A 23530-nucleotide genomic window follows, 5' to 3' on the forward strand; every position below is an offset into this window, starting at 1 on the left:
AAACCATAAACACTGACAAAGTCAAACTATGTCAAACAACAGAACGAGTAAAATCAACAGTCATAAACCATAAAAACTGACAAAGTCAAACTATGTCAAACAACAGAACGAGTAAAATCAACAGTCATAAACCATAAAAACTGACAAAGTCAAACTATGTCAAACAACAGAACGAGTTAAATCAACAGTTATAATCCTGACTTGGGATTTTGGTCACTCAATGCTTAACAACTTCGATCTGTATTCGGTCTTTTAACTATTTATACCACCGCCGTGGTGGAGAGGGAATTTATTATTATCCTTGCCTATCAGTTCGTATTTCACAAATTGTTTTCTTTGATTTGTAAAAGAGAAGACATAATTGCCAATGAGACAACCCTCAACATGAGACCAAATGACACAGAAAATAACAGCTATAGGTCACCGTACGCACTTCAATAATATGCAAAGCCCATACTGCGTTTACTTAAGTTTACCTCAAACCAAAGTTATGAAACTTACACACACTGCTTACTACCATAAAACATAGATCAAGTTCGAATTTAAGTTCGATTACTTTCATACCGTTCTTGAGTTATGATTCTTTATAACGTTATATACAATCAGGGGTATTATCAGTGATTCATGGGCAGATTCTCCTTCTATTTAATGCAAACCATTTACTTTCTAAAATGAGACATGAGAAATTGAGCGAGAAAACAACGAAAACCGTCTGTATACTGAAGCATATTAAAGTGCAAAATGTGTAAAATATGGAGAAAAACATTAATTACCTTGAATTATAGATGTCTCCAGAATAAAGATTAACACCAACTAGTATCTCAATTGTTTGTAAAACAATTGAAAGGTCTTTCCTGTAAAAATGATGTTTTCGTAATGTGCTTTGTACGACCTTTCGTTTGATATACGACAAGCATACCTTCTGAAACTTTTCTCTTTTTTTGCACTTAATGTCTCAATCCGCCTACATTTTCGAGATCGAAAGTATGATATAGGTAATGTAGACTTGATGATCTTTCATTTGATATGCGACAACGCCATGTTCTAGAAGTTTGATTTTTGCACTTAATAACCCCATCAAACTAATTTTTGGGGGTCAGGAATTTGATATTCGAAATGTACACATCATAACCTTTTATTTGATATACAACAACCCTATCTTATGAGAAAATTTATTTTCTGCACTCAATGACCCCACTTAACCAATTTTTGGGGGATGTCAATTTGAAATTTGAAATGTACGCTTTGTGTTCTTTCATTTGATATGCGACAACCTTACCATCTGAGAAATTTGAATTTGTGCACTAAATGACCCCACCCTTCCCCCTGGGATGAAAAGGGGTTTAAAATTTTCATTTTTGAGTAGAGTTTATTAAGACCTTCAATTTGATATATCAAATGACCCCATTTGACAAAGTGCCAAAAATGATGCAATATCAACTATATAAATAGAACTTATGAAACTCACAAAGTCAATGCAAAACCGGAAATTTTCAAATTGATTTTTTGGTGTTTTTTTCCATGGAATGTTTTTGGTATTTGGTCAAACATATAACTATGTCAACCTCTTCAATTTCTAAAACATTTTAAGCGGTAAGCTCTTGATGATTCAGAAATACATGCTTCCGCTCGCAAAACTTCAAACTGCATTAACTCTAAAACGACAATAGATATCTCAAATCTGTTAAATGATAAATGATCTACAGTTGAAGGACAACATTAAAGAAAAAGAAATGGGACAATTTCAAAGTTCACCAAGGTCACAATTAATCATCAAATATATGATGCAATACCAAACTTGAGAACCGGAAGTCGTAGAGACATGGGACTACCACCATTCACCTCAGGACCACTTGACCTTTCAAATATCACAAGGTCAAGGTCATAGTATACTGTGAAGGTCAAGGTGAAATTTCATCATGACCTGACATTAACCTCAAATTGACGGTCTTGAATTACTGATCATCTTTGCAGTTTATAGTAGGTTGATATCTGTTTCCTTTAAGAAGATATACACAAAATAATATACTTTTAAGAATCATCCCGTTGTAACTTTTGAACAGACAGTCGGACATTTTTGGACTTATCATATAAAATGTAGAGCTCGTCGAGAGGAACATTTTATAAGCTGTATGTATGCAGCAAAGTCTAATCGTTTTCCTAATATGTAAGCTTGAAATTGCAGCGTAATTTTTTTTGCACTCAGTGACTTTTGACCTTGACAGCATATTAAAGGTCACCAGAATTAAAGATTATTGGTGAAGGTCCCAAGTCTCTACGATTTCTGGTTCTCAAAATACAATTTTTCTAAAATTATGTACAATTTTTCAAGGGAAATAACTCCTTATAAGGGTTAATAACAAAATGATTGTACATGTTCATTAACATTGCCATCTTTTCTTGTACATGTTGCCGTTTTCAAATCGATTCTATCTCTTATACTTTTTGAGAAAAACGCAAAGGAAAGAAATTGTTTCAAGGGGAAATAACTCTCATAGGAGACGATGAAATCCTATTCAGCCTCACATGGTTATACATCATGATGAGATCTACATTATGTCCAATCAAGGTCATGATATCTTTAAAACCAACGAGGGGGGGCAATGTTGAAAAAAATCAATAAAAGGGAGATAACTCGTAAAGGGGAGGATGAAATCCTTAACAGGGTCATTTGGTAATACATCTTGGTGAGGTCTAGCTATGGTCCATATTTGGTCTTTATAACTTCAACAGAAACAAGAGGCGGGCATGTCAAAAAAATGTTGGAAGAAAAAAAAGAAAAAGAAACTAGTATCTCAATTGTTTGTAAAACAATTGAAAGGTCTTTCCTGTAAAAGTGATGTTTTCGTATTGAACTTTGTACGACCTTTCGTTTGATATACGACAAGCACACCTTCTGAAACTTTTCGCTTTTTACACTTAATGACCTCATCCGCCTACATTTTTGAGATCGGAATTATGATATATGGAACAGAGTAGATGAGCTTTCATTTGATATGCGACAACAACATGTTCTTGAAAGTTTGATTTTTGCACTTAATAACCCCATCCAACTAATTTTTGGAGGTCAGGAATTTGATATTTCAAATGTACTCATCATGACCTTTCATTTGATATACAACAACCCTACCTTAAAAGAACATTTATTTTTTGCACTCAATGACCCCATCCAACCCATTTTTGGGAGACGTCAATTTGAAATTTGAAATGTACGCTTTATGTTCTTTCATTTGATATGCGATAACCTTACCATCTGAGAAATTTGAATGTTTGCACTAAATGACCCCACCCGTCCCCCAGGGATGAAAAGGGGGTTTAAAATTTTCATTTTTAAGTAGAGTTTATTAAGACCTTCAATTTGATATATCAGATGACCCCATTTGACAAAGTGCAAATAATGATGCAATATCAACTATATAAATAGAAGTTATGAAACTTACAAAGTCAATGCAAAACTTGAAAATTTCAAATTGATTTTTTGGTGTTTTTTTCCATGGAATGTTTTTGGTATTTGGTCAAACATATAACTATGTCAACCTCTTCAATTTGTAAAACATTTTAAGTGGTAAGCTCTTGATGATTCAGAAATACATGCCTCCGCTCGAAAAACTTCAAACTACATTATCTCTAAAGCGACAATAGATATCTCAAATCTGTTAAATGATAAATGATCTACAGTTAAAGGACATCATTATAGAAAAAGAATTGGGACAATTTCAAAGTTCACCAAGGTCACAATTAATCATCAAATATATGATGCAATACAAAACTTGAGAACCAGAAGTCGTAGAGACATGGGACTATCACCATTCAACTCAAGACCACTTGACCTTTCAAATATCACAAGGTCAAGGTCATAGTATAATGTGAAGGTCAAGGTGAAATTTCATCATGACCTGACATTGACCTCAAATTGAAGGTCTTGAACTACTGATCATCTTTGCACTTTATAGTAGGTTGATATCTGTTACCTTTAAAAAGATATACACACAATACTATACTTTTAAAAATCATCCCGTCGTAACTTTTGAACAGACAGTCGGACACTTTTGATGTTAATGTATAAAATATAGAGCTCGTCGAGAGGAACATTTTATACGCTGTGAGTATGCAGCAAACTCTTATCGTTTTCTTAATATGAAAGCTTGAAATTGCAGCGTAATTTTTTTTTGCACTCGGTGACCTTTGACCTTGGGTGCAAATTAAAGGTCACATGAATTAAAGATTATTGGTGTAGGTCCCAATTCTTTGCGACTTCCGGTTCTCGAGATACAATTTTTCAAAAATTGTGTATATTTTTTCAAGGGAAATAACTCCTTATTAGGGTTAACAACACAATGATTGTATATGTTAATTAACATTGCCATCTGGTCTTGTACATGTTGCCGTTTTCAAATGGATTCTATCTTGAATACTTTTTGAGAAAAATGTAAAAGAAAGAAATTGCTTCAAGGGGACATAACTCTCATAGGGAATGATGAAATCCTTAGCAGCCTCATATGGTAACACATCATGATGAGATCTAACTATTGTCCAAATAAGGACATGATATCTTCAAAAACAACGAGGGGGGGGCATGTCGAAAAAAAACAATAAAAGGGAGATAACTTCTAAAGGGGATGATGAAATCCTACACAGCCTCATCTGGTAATAATTCATGATGAGGTCTACCGATGGTCCATATTTGGTCTTGATAACTCTAATAGAAACAAGGGGAGGCCATGTTAAACAAATGCTGGATGAAAAAAAAAAAAAAAAAAAAAAAAAAAAAAAAAAAACAGGAGAAAAACAATAAGGTCTTTCCTCGCGACGAGGAAAGACCTTAACAATGAATTACTCATGATAATATGAAACAACTTGTATCCTGATCCAAAAAGATAATAAAACTGTTTAGTAATAAATCCTTAAATTCAGAGTTTGCAGAAATATGATTGGCAGTTTTAGTATAACGTGGGACACATGTAATTATTTTTATATTACATTTAAAAAACACATTTCGGTATGATTGCACCAACATAAATACATGATATAATGCCAGTTAATTTTAAAGACATGTGGATTTTATAATAGGTAGAAGTAAATTGATTAAAGCCGAGTTTCATTTTTGATGGAATGTACTATATACATGTATGAGGAAGCACGTACTAAATGTAAAAAAGGCCCTTATATTTGAACGTACAGCCAGTTGTTTTCAATTGGTGGATGTGTAATGAGTCTGAAAATGTTGAGGGCATTGTTATTGTGTTTTGTTGCACTTGTGTGTTCTGTTATTTCGTTGTTGTCTTGTTATATTTGGTGTGTTTCCCTTGGTTGTAGTTTGTAAATCGGATTTATTTTCTCTCAATCGATTTATGACTTTTGAACAGCGGTATACTACTGTTGTCTTTATTGATATCTGATTGTCAACATGTTCTATTTCTTGTTTTTGAATAAGAAAATAAATCATTATAGTCACTAGAGATACAATTAGTTCAGATGTATTATATAAAACTAACAGAGTGTAATATATTCTGTTTATTTTGTATACACCTATATTTATTCATTTTCAAAGTACAATGATGGCCGTACGGTGACCTATAGTTGTTAATGTCTGTGTCATTTTGGTCTTTTGTGGATAGTTGTCTCATTGGCAATCATACCAAATCTTCTTTTTTATATGTATATACTGTAATCTAACAAATTTTCTAGAGATTTGTATTGTCTGGATTATTCCGCATATATATTATTGTGTAGTTCATAAGTAATTATTTATTCTTCAGTGAAAAGAGCCATGGAGACAATTATGTATGGAAACCAACAGAATTCAAATAAACAAGTGAAAAAGAGTGACCCTAGTATGCCACTCCATGAAGACATTCCAGATGTTAAAGCCGCAGTATTACCGGATGACGGTGGCTCAGTCGAAGCATCGAAGGCCGAAGATATATCCGAGTCAAAATCAGATGAAACTCCAGTAGATGAGTTAGACACAGTTTTAAAAGATGTGGAACTTGGTGACAAAGAAGACAACGTCGTATCTGATTCATTATCAGAAGAAACAAGTAGTCAAACAGAAGAGGAATCGAATATTCCCCCAGCAGATGCAGAAGCTATTGAGGAATTAAAGAATAGTATAGGAGAAGAGAATCAAGTGGAGGATAGTTCTGAAAAACAACCAATAACTGATGTTGCATCTTCCGAGGGACAAAACTATGGTAACTAATAATTCATCTTTTGAGAAAGAGAAGTTGTGTGGGCTTTTTGATCACGTCATAAGGTGTAATACCACCATTGAATTTTCCCTATTAGTCTATGATAAATTTGTACTTTCCACAAAATTCACATAAGTTATTTGTGTTTCAAATAAAGAAATATTTGGCATGAGTAAAGTTTTATTGCTCAGTACTATTGACAAAATTTGACATACATTTCATTGCATATGCAAATAACTATCACTTGAAGTAAATCAATCAATTTTTCAGCTCTTTTTTACCCGTGTACAAGCTCTAGTTACCATGTAACCTCAAGTTTCCAAACATATTCTACAGAAACAACAAATAAAAAAACTAATGGTTCTTAGAAACATCCAATATGTATGTTTATGACCCAGATTTTTTTCTGCAATAAAATGTAGGATTAATTTCATACAACTGTCAAATTTAAAGGAATTTATTTTTACCTTTCATCGTAAGCAACCAGATTTGATGGTGTATACACTATAACATGAAATTTTTCGTGTGGTTTCTTTGTTTCAAATTATATGACTAATTTGTAGCATTCTTTTTCCGACGTAGTCGGTATAGTTTCGGTTTGTGCCCTTTGAACTTAAGGACGCTTAACTATGGCAACAGAATACGCATGCTCGAAAATCCTTTCTGTGATTGGACAAAATGCTGTCATGCTGGGTGATTTGGTTGTGTTTGAAAAAAAAACGTCTCGTTAATTATATCGTGATGGAAAGCAAGTGAAAAACTATAAATATTTGAACTAGATCTTACAAAGATTTATATTTTTATTAAAATAATAATTGTTTCTCCAATAGCTCTTTGCATCCATGACAGCTGTTTATTCGGGACAATTATATAATTTTTAATGTAAACTTTGTTGTACGAACGTACATGACTTTTAGAACGCGCCTACGCAGGTGAGATTTCCGCGGGGATTTGGTGAAGGTAAACGGAAAGATACGAGGACCGAGAATACTGAACACAAACAGAGAAAACGTTATTTAAATAATATCTTTGTGCTTCTGAAGGTTATCGAAATGATAGTTTTAAACATATACTCAAATTTAAATAAGTCGGATATCTTTTTTAAAGATAGTTCTTGTTTACTTTTATAACTTGGTTACTGCATAACGTGAGGATATTATTTTGAAAACAATGTAAACACGAATATTCAACGTATGATTATTATGTTTTAAAATATGTATTTACTGATAACTCCCATTCGTTTGGTGTGTTTTATCAAATGATGTTGTCATTTGGGTAGGGAATTTTCCGTTTTGAATTTCCTCGAAGTTCAGTATTTTTGTGATTTTATTTTTTCGAAACATATACTGTATTTGCTCATACGTTTGTTAGTATTTTCAGAAATGAAAGTTATTTAAATGAACTATCTAATAGGCTGTATTTCTACCTTTGCCTTTATTTGTATACACTGAAGGTGTCACGGTAGTATTTCCTGACACAAAGGGATAATGATAGCCTTTTTATAATTTTCACCTCTTTCTAACATTGCCCAAAGTTCTACATACATAGTTAACTGCCTAGTACTATTCAGAAATTGATTTGACTATGTAAGATGACCTTTTAACTTTTTTGCTATCTTTCTAATTAAACCTAAGGCCACTGGTGCTTTACAAAAATTTGAACCAAGATTATTTTTTTTCAACTGACTGTTAATTTATTTCCTGTTTACTTTTTCTTCACTTGATTCATTCCTTAGTTTGGGAAAGAATGTTCAGTAGATACCATATGCTTTTTCCGATCGAAATGTTCAGACGCCTATTTTGAGATTTTAATGTATTACTTGTATGCTAATCATTTAATTTTGATATTTCTTTTCCAGATAATTATGACTTGTTCAAACTATATCGTGAATATCAAAATATGATTAGAAATTACAGACCTCTTTATGATGTTAATAACTACAGAAAACGACGAATGGCTATCAGGAAGCGCCGGTTTATGGGCCGATCAAAAGAAAGAGCCGTAAAAAGGGCTCATCGTAGCAAAAGAGATCTTACTTATCCTGAGGAAAGTGAACTCTACGAACAATATTATTATCCAGAGTTGTCTTATCCTAATTCAGAAAATTACGGTTATGGAAACCCGTATGAAACAGAAGATCAGATGGAGCCTTTAGAGGAACTATTAGAAGAAAATGTACTGCCTTACCCGGTAAATTCATACGACGAACCATCATGGTACGATTACAGACCAACGAATTACGAAGGTGATGAGGGAATGTATTTACCAGTTAAACGACAGAGCATGCTGAGTTTTGTCCCTGGAAATAGAAAAAGGTCATCGCCATACTTTTATCCTGTCAATGAAGAGCCCGAAACACATTTCGGTGCTTTTGTTCCAGAGAAGAGGAACTATTTTGATACATACGGGAGTCTTGTGAGAGCTGCAAGACTTTTAGCAGCTAGACAGGAAGAAAGAGATCCCATGCAGGTCTGTAAGATATTTAGAGTGAAAAAATATGTATGCAATCAACTGCATGAAATCCTCCCTATTAAATATCAGTTTAAAATGAATCTGCAATTTGATGTTTGGTATTCTGCAAATGGATATTTTTAATCTTTAATGATTACCGGTTTGTGTTTCGTAACGATTGTGAATCCTAAACTGGATGACACCTCTGACTGATCATACAAAAACTATTTTTAATTGTATTCTTTTTCGTCGAAAGAATGGTAGTATAAATCCTAGAGAGCCTTAGTTAAACATCGTTACGAGCTATTCATATATTATCAGATTATATCGTCCTTCATAAGAATTATTGTAAAGTTTAAGTCGACATTATCAAGAATGTCGTTCATTGTTATATTATAACACACTTAGAAGAGAACGGATTTAAAAACTCCTCTGCATTAATGGTGTTGTTGATTGGTGAGATTCAAAATTTATTTGCTGTAAAATAGAGTTCAAAACGGGATGCTAATAAAAACTAGAATATTGTAACGCTATCAATCGATGCAACAAGGTGAAAAAGTGCCATATTCCTGACTTGGAAACGGCATTTTCCGAAATCTGATTATATAGCTAACCAAACCGCCCTGTATTCCTGCTGTTTAAAGTTTCGTTATATTGACAGCAGTAGGTGAGCAACCCAAGACAGACAGAAAAGATCCCAATAATCAGGATTTGACCCCCAAAAATGTGTGTAAACATACATCACAACTGAAAAAAAATCAAATAGAAATCCAAATTAATCCAACAGAAACGCTAACAAAAAGGTGACATTTCACACAGAAATTGATAAAAAAAAATGTCTTTGATAGTACATATAGTATATAGTATACACTTTCTCAATTAAAACCAAGTGTTCTGCTATTTTGAGCAGACAATCGTCGACTACCTGAAACTCCTTCAAAGGGTTATAAATAATAATGCACTGTAGATTGTAGAGATACACTAACAAACAAAGTTTGCTCCAAAATTATATTTAACTTCGATTTGTTTAGCCCGTAACCTAATTTCTAACATCGCCATCAACTACATTCATATATGTTAACCTCATCCATATATGTTAACCTCATTCTCTTTTTCCAGTTCAAAGGTTCGGGTTTTGATGTGTTAGGTCTTTGATCAAAATCTTAGGTAGATGTTGTTGCGTAAGAATGGTTATCACATCGAGGTAAATGCCTTTATTTGTATCGAACGATAAACGTTGACAAGAGCAATCGACAAAAGGTTTGACTTTTACATCCTTTATCATGTTTATGGCGAAGGTCTCATCTATTATTATACTTTTGGTATATCTTGCATATGCAAGGGGTTTGGTGAAGGTACAATAAATAACAAGTTGAAGTATTCATCAATTTGTCTGACGCCAGTTTATAGCAGTTCTAACTGTACATTATTTATTCTGAATTTATCTGCAGATTGACCTTAACTTACATTATAACTTTTAAATTATTAACAACGTAGTTTGCAAATGGAATATCATCGTATGATGAAGCCCGTGACTTATACCTATCGATTACGACTGATGTCATTCTTTTAACGGAAATGTATTCTCTTTAAACGTCCAATCGGTCATTTTTGTTAATATGTGCATCGAATTTATGTTTATTGAATTGAATACATTCTCATAAGTATTATAATTATGTTGTTTTGTTTCAAAGGAGTAGGTTGGCCCCAAAATATAGCAGTTTTAGAAAATTGTGAAAATGTAATCGTTTAGATATTTATTGAAAAGTAGAATGTTTCTGCTACATAAATATGGGCTGTTTTTGACAATACAATGCACATGTCTCGGGTACTAGCATTATTAAGTCATGCTAAATTACTGAAATCTTCACAATTGTAGCATTTTAGTTAAATTTTAGACGGTTTCCGTCTTAAATGAAAGTGGCCGCATTCGTGTTCATTCATAATATTGAAATGTAAGTTGTATTTGATGATAATACATAATATATATAAAGGTTGAGGATGAACACGGATGCGGCCACTTTCATTTTAGACAAAAACCATCTGAAAAGTGACGATTTTTGGCATATTTGATAGATTTTTCATATTTAAGCTTGAATTGGAGCGTTTGTAATGACTTAATAAGTTAAAATCTTTCCCATAAACTAATTAAATCAATTGAAATAGACTCTTAAGTGTTCTGTTAAATTGTTCCTTCTAAAATTGTTAAACGATGATGACTGATGTACCCATATTTTGACTATTATATTTATTGTGTCTGTTTATTTAACGCATCAATGTAAATATATCGGAAATTGATGAGACTGTCATTAAAGTGAGAGGGTTAGCGCTATAGAACCAGGTTTAATCCACCATTTTCTACATTTGAAAATGCCTGTACCAAGCCAGGAATATGACAGTTTTTGTCCATTCGTCTTTGATGCGTTTTGTTATTTGATTTTGCCATGTGATTATGGACTTTCCCAATTGATCTTCCTCTAAGTTCAGTATTTTTGTGATTTTACTTTTTAGAAAGTGTCTAAAATCTGTCGCTAGATGGACTTGAAAATTGAGGCCGAAATCGGCTCTTACCGGACCTACTCCTTTCTTTATTATGTATATCATCTGTAAACTCTATCAATAAAGAGTTAGATATTGATTACAATATAGAGAGTCATACTTGATTATATATTTTGTATATTTACCATTGTGAAAGAGGAAAAGAATATTATCAATGTAAATTAATAACAAAATATAAAAGTTTGTACAGTATGAATATTTCGATATGTCTATATAAAAACTACGTTAAGAAAAAAACAACTCTGTCAGGGGAAATAAATGGTTGTTTCGGATCTTCCTAACCTTTTATAATTTTTAATATAAAGCTGTCGCGGTATTGATATAAAAGGTGATGAAAATAATTATATGTATACTTCTAAAGCTTAAGCACAGTTCGTTCCTTTCATTCAGAGATATTGTGTAACATAAACGATGATAGCCTTATCCTTTGTACCGTAATTTTTCCTAAAGCTTTGTCTGCATGTACTCTCTAGAATACTCGGAGTATTATTTTTCTATAAGACTCATTTTTTTTTAGAGACCACCAGTTTTGTAGGTTGTTTGAAGTGATAATAAAGAAAATTGCGTCTGTGGAGACTGTTAATACTAGATAGTTGATCGTTCTGGTGGTCGTTAAGGGTTAATCGGATTCCCAGACATAATTCAAATTACAAAGAGAACATTCTTTATTATACACAGTATAGGTATTAGTAAAATGAATATCACCATGGTTATTTTTATTATCGGTTTAAAACAATGTCACTGATTATGAATAAAAAAACAATTTTCCTCAGTTCTTGTGATAACGTGTAGAAATAGAACAAAGGTGTACATTATAATGAATTATTCAGCTGCGAATTAATTTGTTGGTACTAGATACTCTTTGATTAAGGTAAATGTTGTGCTGCCTTCTACTAGAAAAAAGCCCGTCCTCTTTCAATCGAATGATACCTACTGATTAAGACCTCTCACCGAGTTTGTACTTATATTAAAAGAACGAAGGATGCAACATGATGAGCAGGATATGTTTACCCGTCCGGAGAATCTAGTTTTACCCTCTTGGGTGGGTTTAGTGTTGCTAAGGTTTTTTTTTTATTCTCTTGTTATATTTGTAAGACTTTTGTTTGTCTTTTGATCTTTTTAAATTTTTTGCAATATCGTTGTCAGTTTTTATTCGACTGATGCGTTTCAATTAATGTCCCTCTGGTATCGGCGCCTCTCTTCTGTAGCCGATTATTATATACTAAAATAGTGTACCCTGTTCATGAAAGTTCTCATAGAATACAGGTAGTACGTGATTGGGTAAATATGATTTCTTGTTTTACCACGCCACATAAGGCTATCGAAAGCAAGGAATTGTTTCTTGTTTAGTTTTAGTTTGCCTTTCAAAACGTACTATACGGTTAGGGTTTTGTTCATTGGTGCGATATTACATATAGTTGATAACATCAACGTCCTTTAGACTTTGGTGGATAGAAGCCTCATTGGCCATGGTTCTTCGTCCCTCTACTTTTATATTATGGGATGTCGCTTAACATTCAAGTTTAACGACACATTACTTCATTAGTCTTAAACGTTGTGGTCAAACATTGTTAATCTTTAATTTGTGGAAACTTTATTTGACCTAATTGAAACACACATACACATATTCTGCTTTAAGGGATGGGGTATTGTAAATGCTATATTACATTTTGATCTGGGTGATTTTTATCGGTTTTCAATGTACAGATAACAACCCGCAATTTCTGATGATATTTTACAAAGACGACAATATATACTGGAACCTTGTTCTTCGCTTGATTTTTCGTTTGATACGTATTGAGTCTGAGTTATATAAATTTAACCAACATATCGTTTAATTAAGTGTAGGAATAATTAAAGAGAAAAATGTCTCTGTGGTTCAGACATACATGTATAAGCCTTAACTATATTAAATAAATTACGACTAATGACATTACTTAGAATGTGACATATAAGGTGTGTCTTGAAGGGAATAACTGTTTCCAAAGTAGAGAAACGTGCCATTGTATTTAATTTTATTCTCAAAAAGGCTAATTAGCAGTTTGAGTGGTATTAACTTGATGACCAGAATAGTTTTTAGAATGACGAAGAGTTGTGAATTACAGCTCTAATACAATAAACCGATTTCCAATAGGAGATACATTTATTGCTAGTTTGAAATACTAGGGATCGTATTCATTATTAACCATTCCTGTATAAGAGAGATTTCGCAAATAAACGAGAATTTGTTTTTTAATCAGAATATTCATTAATGCATGTTGACTCCAGTTTTCTATTTTATCAGTGATTCCCTGGTTATATCAACACTAATATAACTGGATTTGGAACCATTGTACGACTTCTATTGCGTGATTTTAAGTAATTCTCCCTTATCTCACGTAATGAAATCAAAACGTCATACTCTGACAAATATATCTTATTGATAACATGACTAGGCCTGAAAATATGAATAACATTGTCAATTCCAGTATCGATGATTAGACTTGTTTTCTGGAATATATTGTATTTTGAACACACGAATCTAAATCGGTGTTCCTGTGTTATAACCAAAGCATTTGGATCACATGTACAGAAACAGTTATGCTAGTCTTTTGTATTTCTTGAATTTTTATTCAATAATTGAATACATACACATCCATTTGATAAATGATCATAATACTGAGATCTTGCAACGCATAACGTCACAGTATCCAAAATACATCGAGTACCCAAATTGCCCATATTCAACAACATTAGCTGCGGCAATCTTACAAGTTTTCGTTAAGACTTTAAACTATTTGTAATTCTATGATTTGACACTATACACATCTTTCAACATAGGTAAGAATGTTTAGATATACAAAAAACATACACAGTAAATATCAACCATTCACTGAAAAAGTAAAATCAACGGAAACGTCGTCATACGACCTTCACAAAAAGTCATCTGTTAAAAAAGAGCAAACACAATATGTTACAAGCATCCTTTCTAAAAGAAAGAATGTCAAGCATTGACTAATGTCAAACTGTTCTTTATATTTGAAGAATAACACAAAACATCAGTTATTCGATTTCTAAGAATATGAATTTAAGCATAGATGTAATTTGGGTTCTCGATATTACAGAGTCATAGATCGTTTGGGGTGGGTTCAAGTCCATTTTTCTATGACTCAATACGGATTCAAAATCATATTGGAATAACTATACAGTTTAAAAGAAGTATAGGTTTACAAAATAAACACCATTTGGGTACCCTCGCGTTAGTAATGTTACGCATACACGTTTTAGATTTTGATTTTGCCATTTGATAAGTACTTTCCGTTTTGAAATTTCCTTTGAGTTCAGTGTTTTTGTTATCTCACTTTAAACACATAGATCGATGTCTTTTAGGTTTTATGTATTTGGTTAATACAACCACCCACATAACTTTTTATTCATAGGTTGTATATAACATCGATTCGGTTACAAAGTCATCAAAATGCGACGTTGAATAGTTAACGCCTTTGGATATGGAAGATGTTATAATAACGTTAATGTAATTTAATTCTCATGAAATACTAAATGTTGCTGAGTTTCTTGCAAAGAAACTATCAAAATTAGCGTTTATCACCTTATTTACTTAAAGCTTCCTTGCTTAATGCATTCATAGAAAATTACATGTTACATGTATTATTCGTTTATCGACTAGTTGCAGGCAGTATTAATTGTGCAGTTTTTATCATGTATTTATAACCATTTATATGACTCATTCTGTAAACCTTATTGCTCCTTAGCTATCTCAGTTTCGTGTTTGAAATAATTGGATAAAAAAAGTCCAGTGAATAAGAAAGATACTTCGAAAGTGGTATAAACTTTAAGAAATGGGAAGTCTTTGTTTATGTAGAATGCTACAAATATTCCTTTCTGCTTTATATTATCTATTATCTATAGTAATAATACATATCAATGCTTTGATCTTTCCTCTTAATGAGTTTGTTAGGGTGAATAATAATGGTAAAAACGATCCTGTCTTACACAAATATATCAAAACCATTATAACTTGAATGATTGGTAAGCTATTTTTGTAATTGTTGTTATATCTTTAATGATGGTTTACCCTTTGATAATTCCAAATTCATCAATTCATGTAAATTTTAATATATTTGCCTTTGATTAATATGATGAACATTGATTCCCAATACTTCTTTTGCTTCTCTTTTTTATAAAATGATTAAAAATGAATTTGATAATTTGCATTTCAATCTCTACATCAAAAGCGACATGAAAATACAATATAAGATTGACACACTGTGGTGGGGAAGACGAGAAACTCCATTGATTTTGCAATTTTACTGTAATTAGTGCCATTACTTTTATAAAATTGTAGTCCTATAAATTAGTTTTAAAGATCAAAATTAGTTCTCAATTAGCACGAAGGGAATTGCAAGCCGTCTCTATATTTTTTTATGACGTCAAGGCTTATTAATGTGCAAAACATCTCGCACTCTTGCGCGCCAATCACTAAATGATTTGCAAGCATACTGTTAAACATTAGTAATTGAATTAATGATTATTTGTTTTATAATAGGTAAGGGTGCCCATATTATAAGATTGATTGAATCAACTACAAAAAAAATCATGACGGGAAATTTTAATCTGTTTATACCTCTATTTTAAATTTTGAAACAAAAACAAATGTTTCAACTGTATTGAAATATTGCATGTCCATTGACTTCTAGTATTTGGTTCTGATAGTCATCATTCTACGTGTGCAATCCAGTTATTAAAAGTAAAATGAACATGTATACATCCGAACTGATTCAAACACATAAAGTAAAGAAGCAAATATAATTCCAAGGAAAATTCAAGATGGAAAGTATCATATGGCAAAATAAAAACCTCAAACAGATGAAAAGAATTGAAACAACTGTCATATTCCTGACTTGGTACATGCTGTCTGTTCATAATTGGTGCAAACTTTATACATCAGAATCCGAGCATATACAAGATAATCCCATAACCTGAGTCGCTTACCTATAACAATTTTGATAGATTGAAATCATTAGTTGTAGTGACAGTAATCTTTCCTAAACTTATAAAGATTTCCCATAAGTTTCAACCAGATCACCAGGGTGATTTTTTTATATTTATGAACAATAACGGTAACCTTGATAAGGAGTTATTTAAAGATTGCCACCCTTACTGTTTACAGTTATTTTATATCTATCTTATTTTCAGCACCTGATTTCACTCCCGGTTTTTAGTGAAGCTCGTGTTGTTTTTTAATTACTATTTATAACTGTTGATGTAAATGTCCTTTGGATTTGTGAGTCTTTGTTTATTCCTTGGTTTTGATTGTTATTGTCTTTCAAGATTAGTACACAAGGCATGAAATAGTAAACAATAATTTTGTTCTCAATGGGCAGTTCTATCTTTCAAAACCTGATTACGAATCTACAGCCACTTCTATTAATATTGGTGATGTTTGTGTTCTTGTTTTTTATAATTTCTTTTTTATTTGCTAATTAATTGATTATTTTAAAAAAGAAATAATAAGTTAATACAGCTTAAATAGTTTGTAGAATATGATTACAATACAAAGGTTGCTTGTATAGTTTGTACGTACTTTTAATTTATACAACATATGGTATATTTTGTTCATCATTGTAGGTATGACAATAACAGAGATCAGCGGTCTTCTCTGTATGCTTATATTTCTGTCTCTCTATTGGAAATTAAAAAAAAACTCCAAAGACACTTGCATGGGTGATCATAAACATTGAATGCCAATCACTTCTGTAAAAGAGGGACGGAAGATACCAGAGGGACAGTCAAACTCATACGTCGAAAATAAACTGACAACGCCATGGCTAAAATTGAAAAAGACAAATAGACAAACAATCATCTCTTTTGTCGTAAAGTTTTGTTTTCAATCGACCCTCATTGTCAATTTCTAGATGTAAGTCAAGATATGAGGCCGACTTAACTGTATCTGCTGTATCCTTTATCTCTAGTTCAATGGGATAGATGCGTTCGACATAGTCACCAAATTTTGAATTATTTAGGGAAAGAACATCATCTATATAGCGGAAAGTAGAGTTAAAGGATATTGCTAACTTCTTAAATGATGGTTATGTTGAGTTATTTATTTGTAGAACTTATTTGATTCAATCTATGGTTGCAAAGTCATTTTTTAAAATGAATTGTTCTTTTTTTACAGGGCTATGAAGAATGGTATTGAGAAGAAACACTAATTGCGTCAAGCACCTGTTAAACTTGTGATATGGATTTTTACAGTTAAATTGTTCATAATTCATAGAGAGGATCTAAAACTTGATATCTATGTTGTTTTCATCTGAAATATGAATCACACATTAACTTGATCATTGAATATTTTATTTCTTACCTCAGATAAAATGGCATGGGATTGTACAACTGTAACAGATGAAAGTCAAAACGTATATTGAATTTATTTTTGTCCTGTTTTACCAATAAATCATTATTTTTCACGACTGTATAGTAAATATGTCAACTTCTAGATTGTTACTGGATTTTGAATAAAAGCCGCTTTTTCAAAATGTTAAAACATAACTTACTGTATATTTTCCTTGGTGTCAGACAAATAAGACTAATGCAATTTTACATCGTTAGTCAGCGTCAGATTATATTAATAAAACAAAGTAATGGTCTAAATCTGGAGATGCAAAATAACCTTTGTCAAAGTAAAGATAAAAGTACAGATATTTTGAAAAATGCCTTTTTTTTTAGTATTTGGCGTTCTAAAGTCAATAATATAATTGACAAATGATATAGTTGATAAATATTCCGTATCAATAAAATTTAGAAAGGAAATGGGGAATGTGTCAAAGCGACAACAACCCGACAATCGAGCTGACAACAGCCGAAGGCCACCCATTGGGTCTTCAATGTAGCGAGAAACTCAACTTCACAAATAATACATGATGGTCTTGATGTATAAATTCTGCGTACTGACGTTGTTTATCATCTTAACTACGTGTTATATTGTTCTTTTATTTGTTCTTGTTCAATTATTAATATTACTTTTGGTCTGTTTTAAGTGATATCCATTTGACGTGGCTCGGTACTTATACATCCCGTCAATGTGTTTGTATTATCTTTCATTTTTGCTGGTGTGTTTTGTATATGCGACTTTTGTGTTTCTTTGGTTCTTATTACGTGACTCTGTACTTTAAAGATCCCGTTATTATGTTATTACTCTATGATAAATTCGATAATACAAAGACAAACGACTAAATTGTTTTACTCACGTAGTGGTATTAACCACATATGGATTCTTAAAAATTCTAAAGGCGGTCTATTTCTGTAATTAATTCTAACATAACTTTTGATTTTTCAACCCTGTATACCACCATTCCCCATGTAAAATTACAATTGTTTTGAATATACTTGTTGAACGACAAAATATCTTCTTATGTGACGTTTACATTTCTGACGCCAAACACGCGAAAAAATGAATCTGTTACTTCATTTAATAGATGCTTTTTGTGCTTTTTTGTAAATGTTTGTTTGTTTTGAGATTGTAACACAGTAATGACTGCTGTAACTATATTTTGACTATTGTACCGATTATGTCTGTTTTGTTCACACATCGTTGTAAAAATAACGGAATTTGATGCGACTGTCATACAAGTGAGAGGTTAAGCGCGATAACACCAGGTTCAGGCTTTGCTCATATAAAATAAGCAGATCTTCGTTACTTGAAATAGTTGTCAGTAGAAGGATTTTTCTGTTGTGTTGAATACCAATTGACTACCTTGGGATATTTTCTGTTCTTTGATCGGAGTGTTGTCTCTCTTGACACTTTCACCATTACCATTCTCAATTTTATCCTTACAAAACATGTTTAAGGAGGTAGACCTAGGTTAAGGGAAATAACTCTTAAAATCACTAGTAAGTTTGTGTCAACCATTTCCAAAAATATATTCTAAGCTTCTAGGTTACATAGATTATTTTCAATCTGTTTCAGGTGAATGCTTAAAATACATTGATGAACTTGACTTTTACAAACGCTTAACTGATTTAAAGAGTTATCTCCCTGAACCAAGGTCTACCCCCTTAAGTGGTAAAAGTCCAATAAATACATTTGAAATCTTTAAGTGTGTGGTTACCGACAGAATTTAATCCGTTCTAACATCACCGAATTAGTTTATCATATTTAAAACACTCGCAATAAGCAATAAAAATTTATAAAAAGTAATAAGCCACAATTAGATCGGGGATAGCCCGGAAGTTTTAATATTATTTGGAGCTATGTCGATTTCATAGTAAAACAAATTCCTGTAAACTGTTGTACGATCACTTATTTTAAATAACCCATGGCCATTCGTTCTCAAACAAGACTTTGTGACAAATACAGAAAGAAAATACATCATGCCTGGAGCAAGCAAACAAATAAACATGTTGGAAAGGGACAGGCAATACTGTGTCTCAACTTTGAAATAAAATCGAATTCGAAAGGACAAAAATAGTCAACAATCAATTGCACTTATAATAAAGAGTAAAAAATAAGGCAATTGGTTAAATTCGTTTATAGATATAAAACTCGAAAGAACGATCAAATGGTTGCTACAACGAATAAAACATACTTTTGGTCGGTTGTGAAACAATAATAGAGAGGCTGAAATGCAATTACTTTAAGTTATGCCTTTATACAAGTGTCTAAAATCATTTTAAGCTTTTAAACAACCCAAGTCTAACACATGTAAGTAGAAGGAACCTTTACACGACCTACCATCAACACCAAGTTTCATACAAAGATGTATTCAGTTACCAGAAGACAAGCACTGCGGTCAATATGGACCTTGGCCTTGCACATGTTGAACAGAAGTAGGATAGAACTTGTAATTTTCAGGTGTCAATCGCTCTTTACAAAGTCAAAATGATATATTGATTACAATACGATATTTCAAAAACAGTCAACCAACTCTTGATGCGTCGGTTTAATATTCAAAGAGATGACTTCAGTGATACCATATTCTTCCTGATACATGTTATACATAGTAATCTTGTATCAAGGAAATCCTAGTAAGGAAGCACTGTAATATTGTCTCAGCTAGAAAACATGCAACTGGAAGACATATTAGGTGTTACCCAGAAATAGATATTTCTCAATGGGAACATTAAGGAATCTGTTGTTTCATAATGTAGCTGTCAATCGACCACACCATATATTGTTCGTTGCGAGTCCGTATACGAATCAAACTGGGTTGTTTGTGTGGGCTTTTTTAAATTTCGAGTCCAATGTAACAATGTCACTGATTTTTGAATTATAAAAGAAAGAATAATTTATAACGCGAAAGGTAATGTTTTAGGATACTGATAGATTCTTTCTATGTTGACGAAACGCTCCCGTAAAAAATGTGCCTCGTAAGAATAGCGGAATAAAACATCAAGTAGAGGAGAACAGTTGGTTCCCATAAGACCATCTACTGTTGGTTGAAAACACGTACAGATATCGTCAGACAAAAACAAAAGATATAAGTATTTAGAATAAGTTTCGTAAATCATTTGGTAGACTCAGGACAATTATACAACTGCTATCATATCATTATAAGTCGTTTAATATATGAGGAACGGTGATAGCGAAAGCTAGACGCGAACATGTGTCTTTATCTACATATCAAAAATTGTATTCTAAATATGATGAAGAAAATTTTTAAGATTTTGAGTCAATCAATGCTTGTTTCCGTGAAGGAATATGCAGGAACGAAGATCATTTTAACAGGAGATTATAATGGTCTTATTTTGACACTCGTGTTTTTTCGTCTTTAAACTTATTTTATAAGTGGTTATACAAATGCCAAAGGCTATAGCGGCTTGCTCATGAACTGTCATCTAATAAATTACAAAATTCATTAAACTATCGTTCCCAGAAATTTTGAATTTTCAGGGTCGATTATGGTCAAAATTCTAACTGGTAGAACCAACACAGTCATTAAGAAATTGATAAAAACTAGATATGGACAATGCCCCATATGCTCTGCCATTTCAATGGGTATAATTCCACATAATTTAGATTTGACAAACTATTATGTTGGAGTACAACTTGAAATTGTTGCGCTGTCTGTATGAAACGATGCCCCTGCCTGACAACTTCCCGGTATTGACTAAATATTTGACAACACTAAACGAATCTGTTTTATTTCATTGAGGACCATGAACTGGAGTAATACAAATTCTGTTTAACTGTATAGCAAGTGAGAGGGGAAAACAGTCTACCTACCATTCTTTTTCTTATATTCAAGTACACCCCTTTCTTAATTTCCGTACCAAAAAAGTCCAAATACCTTGAATTTCGAGAATTTTAAAAGAAAATCTTGAGGTCATGCATACATCTATTATGTGTAGAAACATCCTACAGCATATCACAGATGTTCGAGAATGTATTATGAGCTTGACCTTTACAAAATGATTCGGGTGCATTGGTTACAAGGAGGGAAATAAATTGAAAGAGAAACCTTTCGAAAATGAAATAAAACACCAAGGTGTATTCGAAGTTACCTTGTTTCAGATAGCTATTGATTCCCTTCAAAAAGTAGACATGTGGACCTTCTCTCCATTATTTTCAGAAATGGAGAGTGTTTTTGGATTTCTTCTGTTATACAATATATATTAATAATAATGTTTATCGGTTTACTGATAATACAGGTTTAATAAAATTAAAATTCCGCTTTTATTTTCGAGTCCCCCTTTTTGTCTTTGCATTCTGAACTTTGACCGTGTCTGTCACGTGACGTTACCGTATTGTGACGTCACTTCTCAATTTTCTAACGTTTGAACGGGAAGCTTGTTCAAAATTGTTTTTGTAAAATCCAGTTCCATCCTCAACACGGATGAAACCTCAGAATAAAAATAGGCAACCGCTTAATGGTTTACGATCTGATGCAGAGAAAAATGCTACTTGTAAGCGTAATAAAAGACCAAATGTTAGTAAAAGTCATGTGCATTCTGATCCAAAAAGAGTTATGGCTCCTCGTGGGAATCAAAACATTATTGCGGCGGGTAGTCATTCAACTCAAGTTATGGTAAATGTAAGCGGAGACGAGATTATTGCCTCCAACCAAAACCAAAGTGACCGTGCGGAGTTCGACCCTGTGACAGTAGCCATTCCTGGACCGTCATCTTCGAAAGTTCCGAGGTCGAGTACAGATTTTGAGCGACCTGAATTGTACGATGTCACCACAACAATCAACAGAAGAGCAGCCGATAATGTTTCTAGTATAGTTTCCCAAGTCGAGTTGGTCCCATCGATTCAGGATAGTCATGGTATGTATACGCATACAGGGGACCAAAATTCACCCCCCTTTTATCATAGAAGAAGGTCCCAGTCGCTAATTACAGGCACGCACTCGGCTAGTAATGAAATTTCCCTAGTTAACCACATCCCGGAAAGCATCCCTAGCATATTTGATCCGATTGGGGCTCATATTCCATTAAAAATTAAGGAGAAAATTTGGCGAGGTGAGTTTATTCATTTAGGTTTATTGCTAAAATCTGCTGCATTTTTGGGGTCTGATTCCACTTTGGATGGTGATTTTGTTTTGAAACTGTGGTTAATAAGAAACCAGATTTTTTTAACAATATAGAACTTTGGACTTCGGTCTTTATGATTTGTATTATTAGAAAAATGGCCTATGAAAGCCCAAGAGTATTTGAAATATATGCAAAGCATTCGATTAGCGTCGTCTAGGGGTACCAATCATAGTTGGGCCGTGTACGATGATCAGTACCGACTAAATAAAGAGCGCTTTCTATCATCTTCCTGGGGCGTCATTGATCAGGAATTGTGGGTTTTGTGCGTGGTGACGGGAAATGTCAATCAATCTGTAGTCATGAGCAATAATTCTCATCCCTCCTCGAATTATCAATCAGCAAGGAATATGACTTAAATATATCATGGCCTATACAAATTGTTGTGTTCACATGTTTTATAGCTTACTTATCGTATTCTGGATTAACATCATCTACAATCAATACATACATGATACTTATCCGGGATTAGCCATAAATCATAAATTTTTAGGTATAACTGACATTACATGTAGTTTCTAAATGTCAGACGGAGTTCGAAGGAAGAGTCCCAAATTATCACATATTCGCGCTCCTGTTTCTTTAGAAATTTTGCACAAAATTATACGATCACTACCATTAGTTTGCTCCTATCATGAATCTTGTCTGTTCGCTTCTGCATTTAGTCTTGCAATTTTTGCTTTATTTAGGATAGGTGAGACCACGGCCGATACGAGTACATATATCGGAGCCCACCAATTTTCTTTAATAATCTGTCATTGAAATTTTCAAATAAAAAATATGAATTGCATTTGAAGATT

General features: G+C 32.7%; 1 protein-coding gene across 1 annotated transcript in view; it reads left to right on the forward strand.

The window, feature by feature from the left end:
* Nucleotides 1–17745, forward strand: part of LOC139493346 (uncharacterized) — a 39475-nt gene extending 21730 nt beyond the window's left edge. Inside the window, exons 3-5 of the mRNA XM_071281671.1 lie at nt 5760–6194; nt 8050–8660; nt 17380–17745. Coding sequence (XP_071137772.1) covers nt 5760–6194; nt 8050–8660; nt 17380–17400 — 1067 coding nt within the window. The 3' untranslated portion in view covers nt 17401–17745. The remainder of the gene's footprint in view (nt 1–5759; nt 6195–8049; nt 8661–17379) is intronic.
* The last annotated feature ends 5785 nt before the right edge of the window (nt 17746–23530 follow it).

Source organism: Mytilus edulis, chromosome 10, assembly GCF_963676685.1.
Source record: "Mytilus edulis chromosome 10, xbMytEdul2.2, whole genome shotgun sequence".
Taxonomy (NCBI): domain Eukaryota; kingdom Metazoa; phylum Mollusca; class Bivalvia; order Mytilida; family Mytilidae; genus Mytilus; species Mytilus edulis.